The sequence below is a fragment of the Mastacembelus armatus genome, chromosome 6 (genome assembly GCF_900324485.2).
Source record: "Mastacembelus armatus chromosome 6, fMasArm1.2, whole genome shotgun sequence".
Classification (NCBI taxonomy): domain Eukaryota; kingdom Metazoa; phylum Chordata; class Actinopteri; order Synbranchiformes; family Mastacembelidae; genus Mastacembelus; species Mastacembelus armatus.
Genome location: NC_046638.1, coordinates 8,380,799 through 8,399,235, shown reverse-complemented (window position 1 = coordinate 8,399,235; position 18,437 = coordinate 8,380,799). Strand labels below are relative to the sequence as shown.

Sequence of the window (18,437 nt, the reverse complement as noted above, 5' to 3'; positions counted from 1 at the left end):
TATTTGGGTTGTTTTCATATAATATTAGGATATGTTTCCATCTCGTGGTGAAATAGTGACTTGCATCTTTTTGCAAGAATACGTCAAACGTCAAGCAGAGGAAATAATTAGACTAAGTCTAAGTTATTACATATTGCTTTACAGTTGCACACAACTTTAAAATTGGTTTAGAAAAATGTTTAAATTGACTAACCCTCCTGATACACTGCACATATTGTATTTAAATAAGAGTTAAATGTAAATGAGCAAAAATGTATATTTCACCAGAAACGGAATGAATAAGTATAGTTCTTTATATTAGAAAGTAAAAACTAAAACTTGAAGGGTTTTTTTATAATCAGATTTCCTATTTCAAAAGGGATTAGGACTGAATTTAAAATGAGTTGCACGGATTATAGTGACATCACCATCGTCGTGTGTTGACCACGCCCCTTTGTCCGCCACTCTCTTCCGTGTTTTTGCTGCTGCAGCCTGAGTTTTAAGGTCTCAGCTTCTTTATCACGAACAGGAATTTACCGACGCCGAGTTGAGCTCCTGTTTTAGACCCGACCGCAGTTCCGTGATGCGGCATGTGACAGTCATCTGATCTCCTCCAGGATATGCAGAAGCGCTGAGCTCTCCCGTCTGACAAGTTCATTCATAGCTTTTCCAAAGAGGCTGAAATGGCCACAAACCCACCCAAGATAAAGACGGCCACCTCTGCGAATGAAAGGTGAGTAGCAGTAAGATTTGCTGGGTGTCAAAGAGGCAGAGGAATGAGGAAACAAATAGTAATCCTTTCTTACTCTCTACCCACATCTGTGTGTTTTCTACAGGCTGCAAAAAGTGAGAAATACTTTTGAAAAAAAGTATGGAGAATCTCCTCTCTTCTATGCTTGTGCACCTGGAAGGGTAAATCTCATAGGTAATTTTATTTTACATCCTAGATATTTTAGTAGGTTTTAAACAGTAATCAGAAAGTATTTATATATTAGCAGCAGTGGTTGAAGAGCAGATCTTTTACTTTAGTAAAAGAAGCAAATCACTGTATATTATTATTGCTAGGACTAAAACTACTACTGTTAAAGTCATATCTTGAGTATGTTGCTTTACACTTCACTTTCTTTCCCCACATTTAACAGGAGAGCACATTGATTACTGTGGCTATTCTGTGCTTCCAATGGCCATCGAACAGAATATTCTTGCAGCTGTCTCGGTGAACAATTCAGGGAGAATCCAGCTGGCCAACACAAATCCTCAGTACAAGTAAGATGTGAACGTTCACTGTCGTTGAACTTTGTGAACATCTACTTGTGTACTTTAGAGGCTTGACAAGCAAGTTATTACAGTGTAATTATCTGTAGTCTGAATTCCTGATGTTTGCCACATTGCAGAGACTTCACTGTGTCCTGTTCAGAGGACATTGCCATAGACAGAGACAACCCAAAGTGGCATTATTATTTTCTCTGTGGAGTTAAAGGTATTCAGGTATGAGAGATATTTTTTTCAGAATTATAAATTTAGCACTGTAATAAGATGATAATTTACCAAAATAGTGCTGGTGAATTTGTGAAGTTTTTCTTCTGGCTGTGTTTTGATTTTTTAGGAGAAGTTTGGGATTGCCCCTTTAGCGGGGATGTCATGTGTTGTAGATGGAACTATTCCTCCGAGCTCTGGACTGTCCAGTTCTAGTGCCTTAGTTTGTTGTGCTGGACTCGTAACAATGGAGGCAAATCAGAAGTCCTTATCCAAGGTAAAGTGCTGTATAATTAAAGAATTTCCTTTTTAAAACACTATATACTCCGTTGGAAACCATTCTATTGAATGTCTTTAAGGAATGTAAGCAGAAAATTAATTTACAAGCAAATGTAATGCCTAACTTCAAAATTAACTCATAATATGCTTTATTTTCTTGCTTGCAGTCATTTTCAATGCAGTTCTCATTATATTCTGTGTTTCTTCAGTTGGCACTTGCTGAGATTTGTGCCAAATGTGAGCGCTACATTGGCACAGAGGGAGGTGGCATGGACCAGTCCATATCATTCCTGGCAGAGAGGGGAACAGTATGTAGCCGCCCTTTCATTCACTCAGACAAGTGATCAAGTTGATCTGTCATTTATTCATCTTACCATGTATGGTATGTCTAGAATAACGCAAAAATAAATGTATGTTTGATAGGCATGAATTCCCTATCATATAAGTATTGCCTTGAACCATTTTTGTTTACTATTTGCTGTAGATTTTTTTTATGTATGTGTAAGGAGGTGACCACTTGCTTTAATAGTTTTAATACTTTTTGAATTATTTATTAGGCAAAGCTGATAGAGTTCCAGCCTCTGCGGGCAACTGATGTTAAGCTCCCAGATGGGGCCGTGTTTGTGATCTCCAACTGCTGTGTAGAGATGAACAAAGCTGCTTCTTCTCACTTCAACATCCGTGTGGTGGAGTGTCGAATCGCCACCAAGGTATGGTGATCTCAACTGATTCTGGGGCTCATTTCCAAAATTTGGTGAATTAAATTTATTACTGATTTAACTTTTCCCTCAGTTTGTTTGTTGTCGACACTCCTTCTTCCTCCATCACACTTAATATTGCATATGCGGCCTGTGATGGGAGTCACAAGGAAAAAGGTTAATTAGTCTGTGAGGCCTTGTACTCCAGCTCTCCTGGAGTAGAGAAATCATGAGAATTGAGTATATGAAATGTTAATAACATAGATTATTATGGAATTTGCACCATCTGATAAGTAAGTGAATAATCTTAAAAACATTTTTGAATAATGCTTTGTCCATTTAGTAAAGCAGTATACAAATGCATTTTCTAAACTTCAGTTAATATGTATGCAAATATTAAAGTGGAGAAAGGGGTAAACAGTCTCACATATTTCATTGTGAACATATTTTATATAAGTTGATGTAAAATATGCTGCAATTGTGAACTCAGATGCTGGCTCAGGTGAAGGGTCTGGATTCGAGCAGGTTGTTGAAGCTGGCCCAGGTTCAGACGGAGCTAAAGGCCTCACTGGAGGACATGTTAGCTCTTGTGGATGAGGTTTTGCATCCTGAGCTGTACAGCAGAGAGGAGATCTGCAAGGCGCTGGGCATAACCCCTGAGCAGTTTTCCACAGAGTTGCTGAGCGCCAACACTCAACATGGTAAGCAAGAACAGTAAGAAGTAACACTGGGGTATTTTTGTTTTAAACTGAATTATGTGAAACACTGAGGCAATTGGTCAATATAATATTTGATTGAAAGAAGTCCTGGTTTAAAATCTAGTAAAAGATTCCCCTAATTATCTGCCCTAATCTCAAACACCTACTTCTCTTTCTCAGTAACGCACTTCAAGCTGCACCAGCGAGCCAAGCATGTGTATGGTGAAGCTGCACGGGTGCTGCAGTTCAAGAACGTGTGTGATTCTGAATCTGACAAATCCATTCGGCTACTGGGAGACCTGATGAACCAGAGCCATGCAAGCTGCAGAGACCTGTATGAGTGCAGCTGCCCTGAACTAGACCAACTGGTGGACATCTGTCTGTAAGTACAGAACTCTCACTTAACTCGCTGCTGTTATTATGGAACAGGATAACCTTGATCTCTTTTTTTAATCATACATTTATATTTTTTACATTTTGGATTTGGAAGATTGTGTTATAATATTAAGTGAATAATGTTTTTTTTGTGGTGTCACAGGAAGTCCGGGGCCGTGGGTTCCCGGTTGACAGGAGCAGGTTGGGGTGGCTGTGCAGTCTCGATGGTTCCCAGTGAGAAAGTGGAGTTTTTCATACAGGCAGTGAGGGAGGCCTACTACCTCACTGATCCACGGAGAGCAGCGATGGAAAAACAAAGTTTGTTTGTATCAAAGCCAGGGGGAGGTGCTGTAATTTTCCTTGAGGAGTAAAATGCATCACACCCGTACATACTGTAGCTTTTTATACAACAATTTATGAAGTATACAGCTATGATTCAATTTCGTGAATACATTATGGATGGAAATGAAGTGTGTTTTTTTTTTTTTATGTTTACTCTTTAAATGAGGCAGAAAACACTTGGCAAATAGTACACTATGTGAACCTTACTTTAGTGTTTGATTTTGCATTTTGGGATTATTCTCAAGTAAAAAGGCCAAAAATTACTTTGATGATGGAGCATTATTTCTAACAAAGGGAATATACCTTTTGTGTTAAAACATGTTTTTTTTTTTTAAAGTATGAATGTTTGGGTTTTCTTAATGAACTGATTTTGTATGGCACTGTCTCACTGTACACATTTGACTATTTTTACTGTAAACAAAAAAGGTGGCAAATAAAATAAACCACATTTGTGCTATATAAAAACCATCTGTCCCTCCTTTATTGAGATTTTAAATATCAGCATTGCATAATTAACAATCTGTCATGAAGAAATAAATATGCTGTATATTTTCAGGCCTTTTGTGTGCATCACTGGAACAGTATTACTTAGACACGTTTCTTCTGGCTTTTATTGTTTATCAGGTGTGTATATTAAAGGTGTTTGAACCACTGGGAAATCAGAATAGAAAGCCCTGATGATATGGCCAGTGGTGGACTTGAGCTACTGCACAGGGTTAATTTTTGCTTCATTCGAGAGGAGTAATTGCAGAGGCTCTGTTTTAGTCAAATAATGGTCATTGCAATATTGAAATGAGAAAAAAATTCATGTTTTAAAGAGAATTTTCAAGAGAATATCAAATGTAAGCCAGATTTAATGCATTCCAGTTCTACACATATCTTTGGATAAAGAAAAGAAGGTCAAAGAATGATCAAATATCAAATAAAAAAGCTGGATTTCTTTAAACCAAACAAGGCACAGCACAGTGAAAACAAGTCACAGAACGATTTTTGCACATCCTTGTTCATAAAGGCTCAATTTAAATCCTATGTCGGAGCTTCCAGTGTTTTTTAAGGTACTGATACTGGAAAAATAGTAACAATAAAATGTAGCTAAGGAATTACATCAGTAATCAAGTTGTGCTTATCATATTCAGCAGCTTTACTTAAATATTTATATAAACATGTCTCTCACTTTGGATGGAGAGTAAGAGAAAAAATTCAGTGCATAGGCTTTACAGACAGCTTGAGAGTCTATTAATGGTTTAAATGGTGCTTTTGTGTTAGTGCTGTGACCTACCTTTACCTTTGCTTTTGTTATTCGTTTGTTTGTAACAGCTATAATTTCCTATTAACTTGCCAAAATTAAAGCACATGCCATTAACGTAATAAATAATTAAATCAACCAACTGTTTAAAGATCAAATTGGATCAATTGTCAAAGGATGACAATTATTTCTCTGGCAATATATGCTTATCATTTCCCTAAGTATGCCTGCTACTGTCAAGCCAAGCATTTGCAAACTGAATGTTTTACCTTATACAGATTAAAAATTTTTTCTCTGTTTTTTGTTTTTTTTTAGTTTTTTTTTTTTTAGAAATGCTCAAAATAATAACGTTGTACTCTGTCTTAAACATCCACCATATCCACACTAATAAAAAAAAGAGGTACATCTGTGGTGTTGGATTTGAGTTTAAATTCACCCAAAGGAAGGACACTCATACCTTGTGCTTGGTCTGTTGGATCCATGCATATGGTATCCTATAGTGTATACAGTATCTGCCGGTCAGAGGCCAGGCTCATTCTGTGGGCTGAAGCTTTGGAGTCTGTATTGCTCTGTTGCTGCTTTCTGGTGCTTCTATGCTTTCATCAGAGATGCAAGACACTTCGTTCTTTCTCTTTAACACATTTCCTACCCAGTTGGAGTTGTGTGCTGTTCTTTCAGGAGAGTGAGCAGTGGAGACTGTGCTCATCCTCATGTTTTTGCCTGAGGTAATCAGCTCCCCATAGCCCTGTTGGTGTGAGAAGGCATAGGCAGAGCGACGGGAGCTCGTCCTGCGAACTCGCCTCAGGTTCTGCTCCTGAGGCCCTTGCTTCTTTCTAGACTGCTGTAGATGACGAACCTGTTGAAATAGAGCAAGGGGTGGAAGAAATGCTTAGTATCGAGACCACAATGTAGGAGTAAACTTTACTTCAGTCCACTCATTGAGTAAATATACTCAGAGTCACAGGGGAAATGTTAACAATTGATTGCACAAGCACTGCATATGCACTGAAGTTATCTAACCTTGTCCATTGGTGTTGGGAAAAGGTCTGCTCTCACGCAGCTGACTACTAAAATGGGCACAACACACACCACAGTAGTGAGCAGAATGACCAACCACACACTCTTCTCTGACAGACAGTTACGAGCCGTTCCTGGGAAAACACAAAGTTATTTGTACTCAGTATTTGACATTAATTCCTTACAAGTTTCACACTGAGCCAAACTTACCTATAAATGGGAAATTTGTTGGTACAAGGGCAAAGATGCCATTGCTTTGCAATGTAAATAATATGGCAAAGTACGCTGTCGGACTCCCCCAGATGAAGAGGTGATTGATAGTTGTCCAGTAGTGTGTCTCAAGGCCAATCTAGAAACAGATACATAAAAACATATTTATAGCATTCACTTTTCTAGTCAGCAGGACTATTGTCTGTTTATAATCTTACCTGAACACTTACGACAATAACCAGGGATGTTGCCACAGTAACAGCAAATGTTTGATGATCGGAAAAGCTGGAGCCATCTTCTTTGACTATGACAGAAAACGCTCCGTAGGGAATAAAGAAGACCAGGAATGATGTGCCCAGCCCCTGCAGTGTGTACAGGAAAAACTGGTTTTTGTTGAAGAGAAGGTTTTGCTGGCCGGGTTTGTATAGGCTTGGGTAACGAAGGCTGTTCTGGTCATTGACGTCCTTCAGGAAACAGAGACAACAACTATTACATGATGTTTGTTAAAAACGTGCTAAGTGATAGTAGGAAAAGGGTCCGATTTCGAGGTGACAGATGGTAAATTGAAGACAACAGATGAACAATATATAGATTTGCTGTATATCGATATGTGTAAGGTTTAAATAGGTTAGGGGATTCTGGTCAGACATACTGTAGGTTGAAGTTAGTGTAGTAGGCTTAGCCAGATTCAGGTATTCAGGTGGGAAGTATATTAATAATGACACAGTAAAGGGGGTCTACAGTAATAAAATATTCACCTGTATGACTTGACAGTATCTTGAAAAGAAAAACAAAAAGAAAAAAGTATAAGATGACTGAGGAGGTTTCAATAGATTCTAATTTTAGAAATGAAGAGTTTGTTTAACTAAATTTTCATACTGAGCACAGTATGATTCAGTGCTGCGTTATATCATATAATTAAAATAATACCTGATCAAAAAGCCCCATCCCCAAGACTGGCAAAGATGTATAGACTATATTGTAGAGGGTAATAAACCACTGGTCATACACAGTCTGTGGAAAAGGCACAGTAATATACATGCAAATAGTAATTAAGACAACGCAATAACAGAGACACCTTCAAAAGTCATACAGGTCTTGTAATATACTATAGTATTCTTACCTGAGCTGAGAAACCACAGAAGAAGCCATACCAGAAGTGTACCAGTGTGAAGGAAAAGTTCTTGTAGAAGAAGTAACACAGGAAATTACACATGCGAAAATAGGACCAGCGCCCATGCACCAGCAAGAGCCGCTGCAGATATCGAAACTGAGCGAAGGAATAATCTGATGCCAGGACAGCCTGCATTCCCTCCTGACCACTGATGCCGACACCGATGTGTGCAGCTGAGGAAGAAATACTCAGTTTGGATCACTGGAATTTGTAAACAGAATATTATATAGTACAAAATATCTCAAGGGCTATCCAATATATTTAGTGGGTCTTTATGTCTTTTTTTTTTTTGCATTACAATAAAAAGAGCTGTTACGTGCTGTATATTTCTTGGAAAAACTGATGTTTGTGATTCAGATGTAATTGTAATGCCTTAGAGAGACCCAATGGGGCTGTGCAGCATATTGCTTTTACTGAACAGGTTACTTAATGTGCCAGACCCTTGGCTCTGTGAATAAAAATAAACATTCCCGAGACTTGCTCTTGATCATGCTGACATCATTGGCTCCATCTCCTATGGCCAGGGTGATGGCCCTCTTGTGCTTCTTCACCAGATCCACCACCTGTGCTTTCTGCAATGGAGTGACCCGGCAGCAGATCACTGTCTTACACAAACAGGCCAACTCCAGCAAGACATGCTCCAGTTGTGGCTCCAGAGCATGAGCCTGCAAGAAGAACACAAACATCGTGCCTGTTAAACCTGTCATTACCATCCTACAACATCAATCCCCTGCAGACACATCGCCAAGCAACAGCTCAATGTAACATTTCCACCAAACTGCTGTGCAACATGCACACTGTCCAAGGCACAGCAAGGGAGCAGGTCCTTTGTGAGGAAACGGATGTTAATAAGAACCTGTAATGGAGCTGAGGGCCCTCAGCAGCACAGCATCTCTGTGCTCCTTATAGACTCACAGTCAGCAGCAACTGCCAGAGATGCTAGACTCAGTAGACAGCAAAATAACCACTGTTTAACAAAGTAAAACCCGCAGGCATCAGAACCAAAATAAAAACAAGCACAGCAGAGGATGGAGTTATCATTTCATATAAAGTAACACATTTCTTACCAAACTGTGTCCATTGATAACTAAGGCATATTCTGCAATTATAGTTTCCTCAAACACATCATCTGTCTTGTCAGCATCTCCTGCAGCACTGCTAACTCGACTCAGGCTGATGATGTGCTCCTTAGCACTCCTGAGGAGACAGCAACCAAACATATTCAGTATCTTTAGAAAATACATTAAGCCTGCCTACAGTGACAGATGGCCTCAAATCAACAGGGTAAAGTATTACTTGTAAGTATTCATATTTGCATGATTTTGGAAATTAAGGTTTTCCAAAAACAGGATCATAAACAAAGGGGTGCAGGTTTATTTTGGTATTCACAGCTGCAGTGAGAATATCATGCTGTTGTGTGAGCAGAGGTCAATGGATAAATATATTATTTGTCACCTGAGCTCTTGCTGCACCTCCAGAAGTGTGTGGCCAGAAATAACAAACACTTCATTCATGTCATTTCGCAGCATGTTGCAGGAGTAGCCGATGTTCATGGCTGTCTCTGAAATGTTACAGAGAATTTACAGCTCTGCAGTTTGTTTGCTTTTTTTTTTTTTACAGATCAGTAAACAATTAGCTGGGTGAATTTTGTTTACCTAGTTTGTCTCCTGTAAGGACCCAGATTTTGATGTCAGCTAGATTTAGACAAGCGATAGTCTCTGGGACTCCTTCCTGAAGTTTGTCTTCTATTGCTGTGGCTCCTAGAAGCTTCAACCAGGACAGCAGTCAGTCTGCAGAAGCTAAATGAGTTTGATTTCATCAAGGAAAATAAACAAAATGTTGTCAATGTTACCTTCAAGCCCTGCTCAATCTCCTCATAGATATCAGCCAATTGTTCTTCACGATTCTCAATTACAGTGCTGGCAAATAGAAGCTTCTTCATCCAAACTTCAAAATAATGTTCATCAAGATCTTTGTAGGCCAGAGCTAATGTTCGGAGCCCTTCTCCTGCAAATTCCTGCAGACGGAATAATACATTAAATATAACAGTTGTGCATGCAACAAAGCAAGGCACTGTAGGTGTTGCCAAAATTGTGATGCATCGTTCTCTAAATGTAGTTGTTATTTCAGGTATGTCAGTTATTTTCATTAGAGACAATATAATCCATATGCAACTAATTCTAAAATTTTAACCCATTACCTGGACCAGCTGAGTCTCAGCACAATCTGTGTCAGCAGACACGGACATATAGATGCATGGTGCAGTTACATAGTGTTTGAGTAATGTTATGGAATCACTTACATTGAGATGTTCTGAGGTAGTGTACATGAGATCCTCACTTGATGGATCCAGACGGTCAAAGATAATTGTGTCAGCTCCTTTGGAGTAAAGTTTGAGCTGGCCCTGTGGATTCCTCACTATAAAACACAACAAAACACAGGAACAGATTACATGACTTTTGCATTTGTCATACAAACAACATACATGGATTACACACTGAAAACAAAAGCATGTACAGGATACTGCCTCCGTCCACTGCCTGTGCTCAGAGATCACACGCTACTATGAAACATTATGTTGTCTGTGTTAATTATAATGTGGTCAAAATGTCCATTGGAGTGGTCTTTCTAATGAACTACAACATTGTCATTATAAATGAAGACCTAACCAATGACACTCATTCTCTTGCGCACGTTGTTGAAGTCCAGTATGGCCAGCAGCTGATAGGTGACAGCTCGTCCCATCTCATACAATGTGATGGTCTCAGGGGTTCGGGCCCGGAAAACAAACCCAAAGTTTCGTGCTGCAGTGACCAGGGCTCCCTCGTCAGGTGACTGGGCCTGGTACACCAAATGTCCTTCATGTTAACAAAAACATCAATCAGAAAACTCTAATAAATTCAGGGATTTCCATTCATATTAGTGCTTGTGTTTGATTGTGTAGATATATTACCTTCCCTTTTTTCCTCTGGCATGACAGTGTGACACAAAGCCAGTAGTCTGAAGAACTCCTGCACTGCAGGATCCTCCAGTTTAACGGCTTCAACCAGGCTGCCATCATAAAACTTAAACTTTTTGTCACAGAGAGGGTTGAAGGAAAAGTCCACACAGGCTGTTTTCTGAAGGGACATGAGCCACCAACAGAGTTAAAAGAAACATTTAAAAGCATTAAAGAGTTAAGTTTTGGTTCTTTAGCTTTTCTTACTTCTGTAATTTCCACCTTCTGGTCAAATTCATCATAGACGTCACCTAGGAGGGAAGAAAGGTAAAGAGTTATACATAATTATAATTATAATATATTAACAGCCATTCGGTGTGCCCTGAGATGAAGGTGAATCCTTTATCACTGCCACTTAGAAAGAAGTTGATAAAATCTAAGATGTTGTGTTAATGAGATTAAATATTGTATTTTATTTATAAATCAAACAATCAAACTATGATGCATTAATAGGTGGGTATTGAAGTGTTTCAATAAGTTCCACACCATATGTGTGCCCATTAATGGAGCACTTGCTGAACACCATGATGTTCTGGGTGAGGGTGCCGGTCTTGTCAGAGAAGATGAACTCGACCTGCCCCAGCTCCTCGTTCAGGGTGGTGGTTCGAGCTACAGCTGCGGTGTTAGTCTGACTGTGGTACATGTTCCAGTCCCAGTTAATAAAGTAACTGTGACCCAGCCGCAGAATCTCCACACTGAAGAAAGATTTAACCACATACAGTCTTTAGCTGCAACATGGAGCTTTGCAAAATAAAAACATTTTCTTCCTAAATAAAATTCCAAAGCTTTACAAACAGTTATTTTGGCCGTGTTTCGTAGACAACTGTGTGATCTTTGACCTTTACCTGATGTACAGTGAGATGGGAACAACTGTGTTGAGGATGATGACGTAGGACCAGAAGGTGAGGAAGCCAGAGAAAACCGCACTGCTCTGTAAGTTATCCCATGGCAAAAACACCTGGAAGTTGATGCCAGTCTGAGTCTCCCAAATAGTGTTTCCAATGGCCAAAATAATTCCCATAGATATGAGGAAAGCAAAGATCTGAAATACAGAATCTGCATTTTATGTTCATTTTGAATAACATAGGGGCCCGTTTTATCTTTTTTAAAAAGGAAATGTTATGTTTTCAAGCATCACTCATTTAAACATCCTACAACACTTTTTCATCAAGTCCTTCGCATCCTGTTTGTTTTGTTTTACCAGTTAGGGTAGGACAATTTATTTCTTATTTTTATTAGGACTTACCCACAAAACCAAAGTATTCATGAGTTTGTCAATATTTGTCATTTTAAATTTTGTTCTTCCACAGTTCTGCATCAGTTTGGTTTGCAGCCCTGTCGGAGGGACAGGAACACAACATTAAAAACAAGAGGGTACATGAGCTGTCAGAGAATGGGAAGAAAGACATGTACTAACTAACAAGGCTAATGGATGTGGAGAGTAAAAATATCGTACCGGCGAAGATGACCATCCCAAAGCACCACTCAGTGTTTCTGAGTACACAACCTCGCAGCAGCATTTTTTCATTATCCAAAGGGTATTTGTTGTCTCTCCAGTATAAAGTTCCTGTAAATTTATCCAATTTGTTGTTTGGTGGCTCACAAATAACTTCTCCTGAGGAAAAGATTCACAGCAAAAATGATTTGTGCAACTATAGTCATTATTGCAGCATAAAAAAGAATGAACATTCATTCACGCAACAAAAATGTACACAATAAAGAAATACATCACCTCACCATCAAAATCAATCAGTTTTGAAATATCTCCCAAATCAGAGGTGACAGTCAAGGCCTGACGAACTTTCAGATTTGTTTCACTGAATGGGGAGAAATCGAAATACAAAATTTACAAAGATTTGTCTTCTACTGTGAAGACAAAGGTCACATTCACTGGAAATTTCTGCAGATATAACAGTTCAGATAATAATGCATAATGCAGTAATAATGCGGACACCACATACTCACAGTTTCCTTACTCACAAATACTACTGTCTTGTTCAACTGTAGTTGGATAATTCTCAGTTTTACTTTACATAACTAATGCAGCACTTACCCATCTAGCTCTGCAGTCTCAATATAGCACAGTCCATAGGGCTCACTGCTACTGAGAAGGAGAATGTCTGCCTGTGTGCAAAACCAATATGAAACCCTCTGGTGAGAGAAGGCAATAAATCAGTCTCTGTACCACTAAAGCTTCAAGAGTGGTCAATGGACTGTGAATCTTGTTAACCTTTTCTTTCTGTTTACTATATTACATCTGCACATAACACGGAGAATTGAACCTCATCAAATAAATGGTGCAAATAAATGAAAAAGCTGTTCCAATCTACGCAACTCAGCAGCATCCAATTTACAGAATAACTCAGTGAAAGAGTTTACTCACAGCAACAAATTGATTATTCTCTAGTTTGATGATGTCTCCCACGCGAATATTCATCCATTTCTCATTCTGCAAACTTGGAAACAAGAAACCTTTATAATGAAAGCTTATAATGAATCTATCTATCTATCTATCTATCTATCTATCTATCTATCTATCTATCTATCTATCTATCTATCTATCTATCTATCTATCTATCTATCTATCTATCTATCTATCTATCTATCTATCTATCTATCTATCTATCACGTTACATTACCTTCCACTGATGAGAACCTGAGACTGGCGGTTGTTGACTTGCTGGTCGCTCTTATATCGGAACTGAAATTTTAATTAGGATCATCAATTACCAAATGGGGAGAAAAAAAAGAAAAGCTACAAAATGTGAATAGTTGAACTTACATAATCATCTGTGGCATCTTTGACAGCTGTGATTACCAGCACCAACACCAAAGGCACGATGGTTGTGAACCAGGACAAAGAGGATATTTCGGGAATTAACTACATGAAAAGAAAAGCGGATCAGCCCATGCAGTTTCTAAAAATCTCTGTCTAAAAACCGCACTCATGAAAACTATGTGTGAAAGCAGATCTCCCCCACAAACAGAGTTTTTCTTACCTGCAGTATCAACAGCACTAAGAAGTAAGCATTCGCCACCCTCTGGAACTGCTCAAACAGGTTGATGGGCAAGAAGGTGAAGATGTTGTACTTTGAGGTTTTGATGTAATTGTCCTGAATAATGACACATTTAAAAGAAGCACTGGTGAAATATAACCTAATATAGTTTTTTTTTATGGTCTACTTATCCAGATACTTACAGCATAAGAGAACTTGTCATTGTAGTCCCGGGCATTGGCTTTCACATGCCGTTCCTTTTCTAAATACAGTGAACACAGAGTCATGCTCAAGAGACAAGCGGATAAAATGATGCATAAATCTAATTAAAATATATTTGCTGCTTTTCTGTTTTTACAGTTATGTATTGATTTTCATATACATAGCATAACAGAAAATGAATTTCAATTTAGACTTGCATATTAATTTCACCTGCCTGTGACATGCTGCTTTCTTCACCTTTTACTACAACTCAACAAAGAGGCCCTCCAGCAATGCTATACTGCACTTTCTTTTAACACTGGTTAAAACAGATCAAATATGAAGCAGCAATAAATCAGCACAGGCTGAAAAGTCACACTTTAGGACTAGCAATGGTTCTTATAGTCTAAATTAGAATTAATCAATAACACGTTATTAATTGGCAAGCAGCAACACATACAACAACTATGTAGTAGCACTCATATCATGCAACGTGACTGTGATAGGTGAGCCTTTGTTTATGGAATATAGTTGATCTGTCGTTTAAAGGGAAGAAAAGCTTAAAAAAACACCTCGCTGAGTGAGTCTTCTTCATGGGTTTAATAAAATACAGTTGTAAGAGTGCCTTTGGCATGTGGGCTCTGTCTCAACCTGCCCTGAAGACTTCATCCATTGTTGAAACTTGAGCATTCACCTCACGCTCCTATGTCAAAATATGCATTAAGCGTCTGTATCATGCTCAAACATGATTTTTTAAGGTTGACAGCAAAAAAAAAAAAAAAAAAAAAAAAAAAGATCACTTCCAAATAACACAAATACAAACAAGGTAGACCATCTTCCACAACGCGCTGGCCTTATCATGCTATCAGTTACTATGATAATGAATTATTAAGAAAGGCCTTTGTTGTAGAACAGGATTTGATCTGTTTACACATACAGCATAACATGATCTCATTATTTCTGTTTTTACACCCTAATTACTGAAAAACTTTCGTTTTTCTTCCATTAACTTCAGCAGACTTTTGAGCCAGCCTGCAAGCCCAAGCAGTTTACAGTGACATTATTCACAATTGCTAGTAGGAAATCATTCAGACCACATTCCTCTTGATTCTAACATCATTACAGGAAGCTTTTAGCTGATCAATTTTGGTGGCTTCGTGACATCTTCCCTTCCAAATAGAAGACAACACTGATACAGCATGTTGTTGAATGAAAATACACTTTAATCCCGCTCAAAACACACGAGAATATGTTTGTTTGTCGCTGCACAAGCACAAGGTCACCTCACTCTGAGTGTGAGGCAGGTAATGATTACAGGATGCTACAGATGACAAACACATGCACAACACAAACACACACACACACACTAAAACATAGACCACATAGACACATTCACATAACTAGGGAAAGAGAAATGCTACTGTATTTATTTTAATGTGATCTCTCTAAATTAGTGCACTGGACGAGAACTGGAAAAGCAGTTATTGTATAGCATCCTGAGAGAGGACTAAAGAAGGTGTGTCTCATAAATATATACATTTTATATGTTTATATATATGTTACATTTGTTTATAAATTATCTAAATAATTAGAATATAAATACAGAACAAAAGAAATTTTTTCTTACCAACATATGTATTTCTCCTCCAAAATGCCATCTTCCCCTGAGACATCCTGAGGGTTTCCCTAACAGACACATGCGGAGCTCACATTTAACAAACTAAATTGTAAAGTGTGTTGCTGAGCATTTCACAGTGGGACAGCAGTGGACTGAATGTGGTGGAGGAATGAGTCAGAGTGTGCAATAAATGTTCCTCGGAGTTACACGTGAGTCAAGGTGTCTTGTTTCTTTTCTGTTCAGACAAGCTCTAATTAAACTATCAGTGGATGCGGCAGCAGGTAAATCCCCAGTGCAGCGTCTCCTTAGCAAAAGTTCCCATGTGAGCAATACAAAACTGGGAGTGTAACCCCTGAACTAGATGTAGGTTCCAGTTACTTAATTCTCAAAAGAAACTACAGTGTATGTGTTTCTCTATAGTATATACAGTAAATCGTGATTTCGGCAGTGGTAATACAGTGTAGCCATATAAAATGAGTGCATATACTTCATAAGTCTGCTTGTATTGGTGCCTGTTCTTACCTTGCACAAGTTTGTCACAGGCGCAGGCGTGTGTTTTCTCCATGTATCCTGGCATACAGTGATCACTTATTTCACTACATTCTGCAGATGTCTCTGCAGTAAACACTATCCTCCTTCTGAACAGAAATCACCAGACATGGATGGACTCATGGAAATGAATTGCAAAGGCTGCGGTGAGTAAGAAAAATAGCCACTGACTGCAAACGGTGCAGGCTGAGAATATGGTGCAGGCAGGAAACAATCATTGCTCTGAGATAATAATTCTGAGGCAAGTCTGATGAGAATCAGAGACTGAACAGAAATGATTAATGAAGCCCACTCACCCAGAGCGACGACGTGCAGCAGAGGCTGGAGCCTTTATCAGGGAGATGCTGGTTTATGTGTGTGTGCTGCAATGAGCAGCTCTCTCTCTCTCTCTCTCTCTCTCTCTCTCTCTCTCTCTCTCCCTCTCTCTCTCCCTATGTGTGAAAACTGTACTCACTGATTTCTTCACAAACATTTAAACACAGCCATCCACTTGATTATGCTTTTGCCTGTATGGCTTTAATTTCACCACTATACACCACCATTTCAAACTATAAATAGTAATAATACCTAAACATTACACAGATTCATTGTCTTCCTTGGTTAACAGTAGTTTAGTTGGTTATAAGGGATGAATTTGCATAGTTCTTAACATAATACAGAGACATAAAAATTCCAAGTGATGTGCATGATCTATTCAATTATTGACAAAACAGTTTGTATGAAACAATTTCACAGGCCTCTGGAAATGGGTTTTTATAATAATAATACTTGTAATTTATTACTTGTTGTTTGTTTTATATTATGTAATGTCAGTATACTGTTATGCTGTACACATATGCTTTAAAAATGATCACTTATTTATTTAAACAATGCTTATATAAATTGTGTGTGCTTAATATACCCACATAATTAGTGCTGGAAGGATGTTTGGTCATCATATTAATCTTTTTTATTTAGTATTTTGCAATTTTCCAGTTTCACACACCATTTTAGCTTCGAGTCAAAATGTAACTATAAAGTGCAGAGATGCACTCACAACTTACAGCAGATTCCAGGCAAAAAGGGCATGGTACATAACCTGACAAGATAATGGAAGAATTTACAATTTCTTTATTGGGCTATAAACCCAAGTAGCCCCTACATTAGGTTGATTGATATCATAATTTGGGTAGTGATAGTTATGTCATCTTTTCTGTAAGGGGTAGAGTCATGTTTACTTATCTGATAACATAACATTCCCAGTTATATCTGCACTGTCGGTGACACCACAGATATAATTAGGTCACCCTTATAACTATGAGGGTAAAAGCAGCTAAAGCACAAGGTTTCATCTTTGACTGCTGAACACATTATGATGGTTGTTTATTAAGAAATACTAACTTTACACAGATTTTATAATCCCATAAATTCCCATATTAGACTAATCATCAAAATTATTAAAAGATTATATGCATCATTTTATACTAATACTTTATAGCTCTATCTCAATCAATAGTAGTGCTGTAATATTTAATCACTATAATGGAAAGAGAATATAGAGCCAAACCAATATAAGGATGCTATTGAAATGCACAGTGTGAAGGAGAGGCAACAACACAGTCTTTATTTTCTTGGGAACACCAGGGCTCAGGCAAAAAACACACCTAAATCTCACCACTTGCTTCAAGTAACCACAGATAATACTCCCACAAACATAAAGGACAGAAAGAGGTATATATAAGGAGCGAGACCAATGCAGAGCGGGAACAGGTGAAAATAATTAGAGTTAATAAACATAAAGCTGCCGGAGACCAATATAGGGGAAATCAAATACAAAATAAAGGTCCCTGGCAGGAAGTCCCAAAAGGGAATCATAACATGCAATGGTTTTGTAATGTGCTAACTCATGCTGACATATAGTATTTAACCAGTGTCAAACAAGCCAGACTGGTAGGATGACACAGAGAGATTCAGGTTTGTTTACAAAATGTGCAGCAAATGAGATGTTCTATTGTTCTGTTGAGTAAAGTGTTGACAGGCTCCACTGCCTATAACGTCACTTCCATTTAACATTATAGAAGAAGATTTACAAAGCTTTTATTATATACAATGCAAAATTGATGTGGACTGTTTATAAGGGTCTTTAAAGACTACACTCACCCCAATAACAGACTCCTCTCACTGCTGCCGCCTGGTAAACGTTACTGGCGCATCCACACAAGGACTACTAGGCTCACAAGAAAATTTACAGATGTACAGTTTGTTTTTTAAATTTTCCCTTTTCGATCATATCGTATTTCTCTTCTGTGCTTCTGTTTTATATTTTCTCTTCTATGTTTGCTTGGAGTTACTTCCTGCCTTGTTACAAGAATTTGCATGGCTCAGAATGACTCTTTGTTGTTAATGTGTACATGACAAATAAATCTCTCTTTCACCTTTTTTCTAGAAAGCAATAGCACACTCATAAATACAGCAATCTTTTTTTAATTTCCTTCATGGAGCATTGGTGAATATAAAAGTAACTGTTAGGAAAGAGGGTTGGGCAGTTTATGTTTCTTGTAGTCACACCATTATCACTACTATAATTGTAATCCCTCAATAA

General features: G+C 38.2%; 2 protein-coding genes across 2 annotated transcripts; one reads left to right on the top strand and one right to left on the bottom strand.

Moving 5' to 3' along the window:
* The first annotated feature begins 448 nt into the window (after positions 1-448).
* galk2 (galactokinase 2) lies at positions 449-4,307 on the top strand. The gene is made up of 10 exons (XM_026312206.1): positions 449-712; positions 816-904; positions 1,122-1,245; positions 1,374-1,467; positions 1,586-1,732; positions 1,944-2,042; positions 2,292-2,444; positions 2,923-3,133; positions 3,311-3,512; positions 3,669-4,307. Exons 1-10 carry the CDS (start codon positions 663-665, stop codon positions 3,874-3,876), a joined length of 1,377 nt encoding a protein of 458 aa, XP_026167991.1. The 5' UTR covers positions 449-662; the 3' UTR covers positions 3,877-4,307.
* On the bottom strand, positions 4,268-15,459 carry atp8b4 (ATPase phospholipid transporting 8B4). The gene is made up of 27 exons (XM_026312207.2): positions 15,317-15,459; positions 13,692-13,750; positions 13,492-13,605; positions 13,275-13,373; positions 13,132-13,193; positions 12,876-12,948; positions 12,546-12,616; positions 12,230-12,309; positions 11,949-12,107; positions 11,739-11,827; positions 11,338-11,534; positions 10,979-11,187; positions 10,700-10,743; positions 10,448-10,613; positions 10,164-10,352; positions 9,797-9,912; positions 9,347-9,511; positions 9,150-9,261; positions 8,950-9,055; positions 8,562-8,691; positions 7,976-8,159; positions 7,444-7,667; positions 7,251-7,334; positions 6,539-6,784; positions 6,321-6,459; positions 6,114-6,244; positions 4,268-5,949 (listed from the first exon to the last, which is right to left on the bottom strand). The coding sequence occupies exons 1-27, from the start codon at positions 15,360-15,362 to the stop codon at positions 5,626-5,628; spliced, it is 3,618 nt and encodes a 1,205-aa protein (XP_026167992.1). The 5' UTR covers positions 15,363-15,459; the 3' UTR covers positions 4,268-5,625.
* Between the last annotated feature and the right edge of the window lie 2,978 nt (positions 15,460-18,437).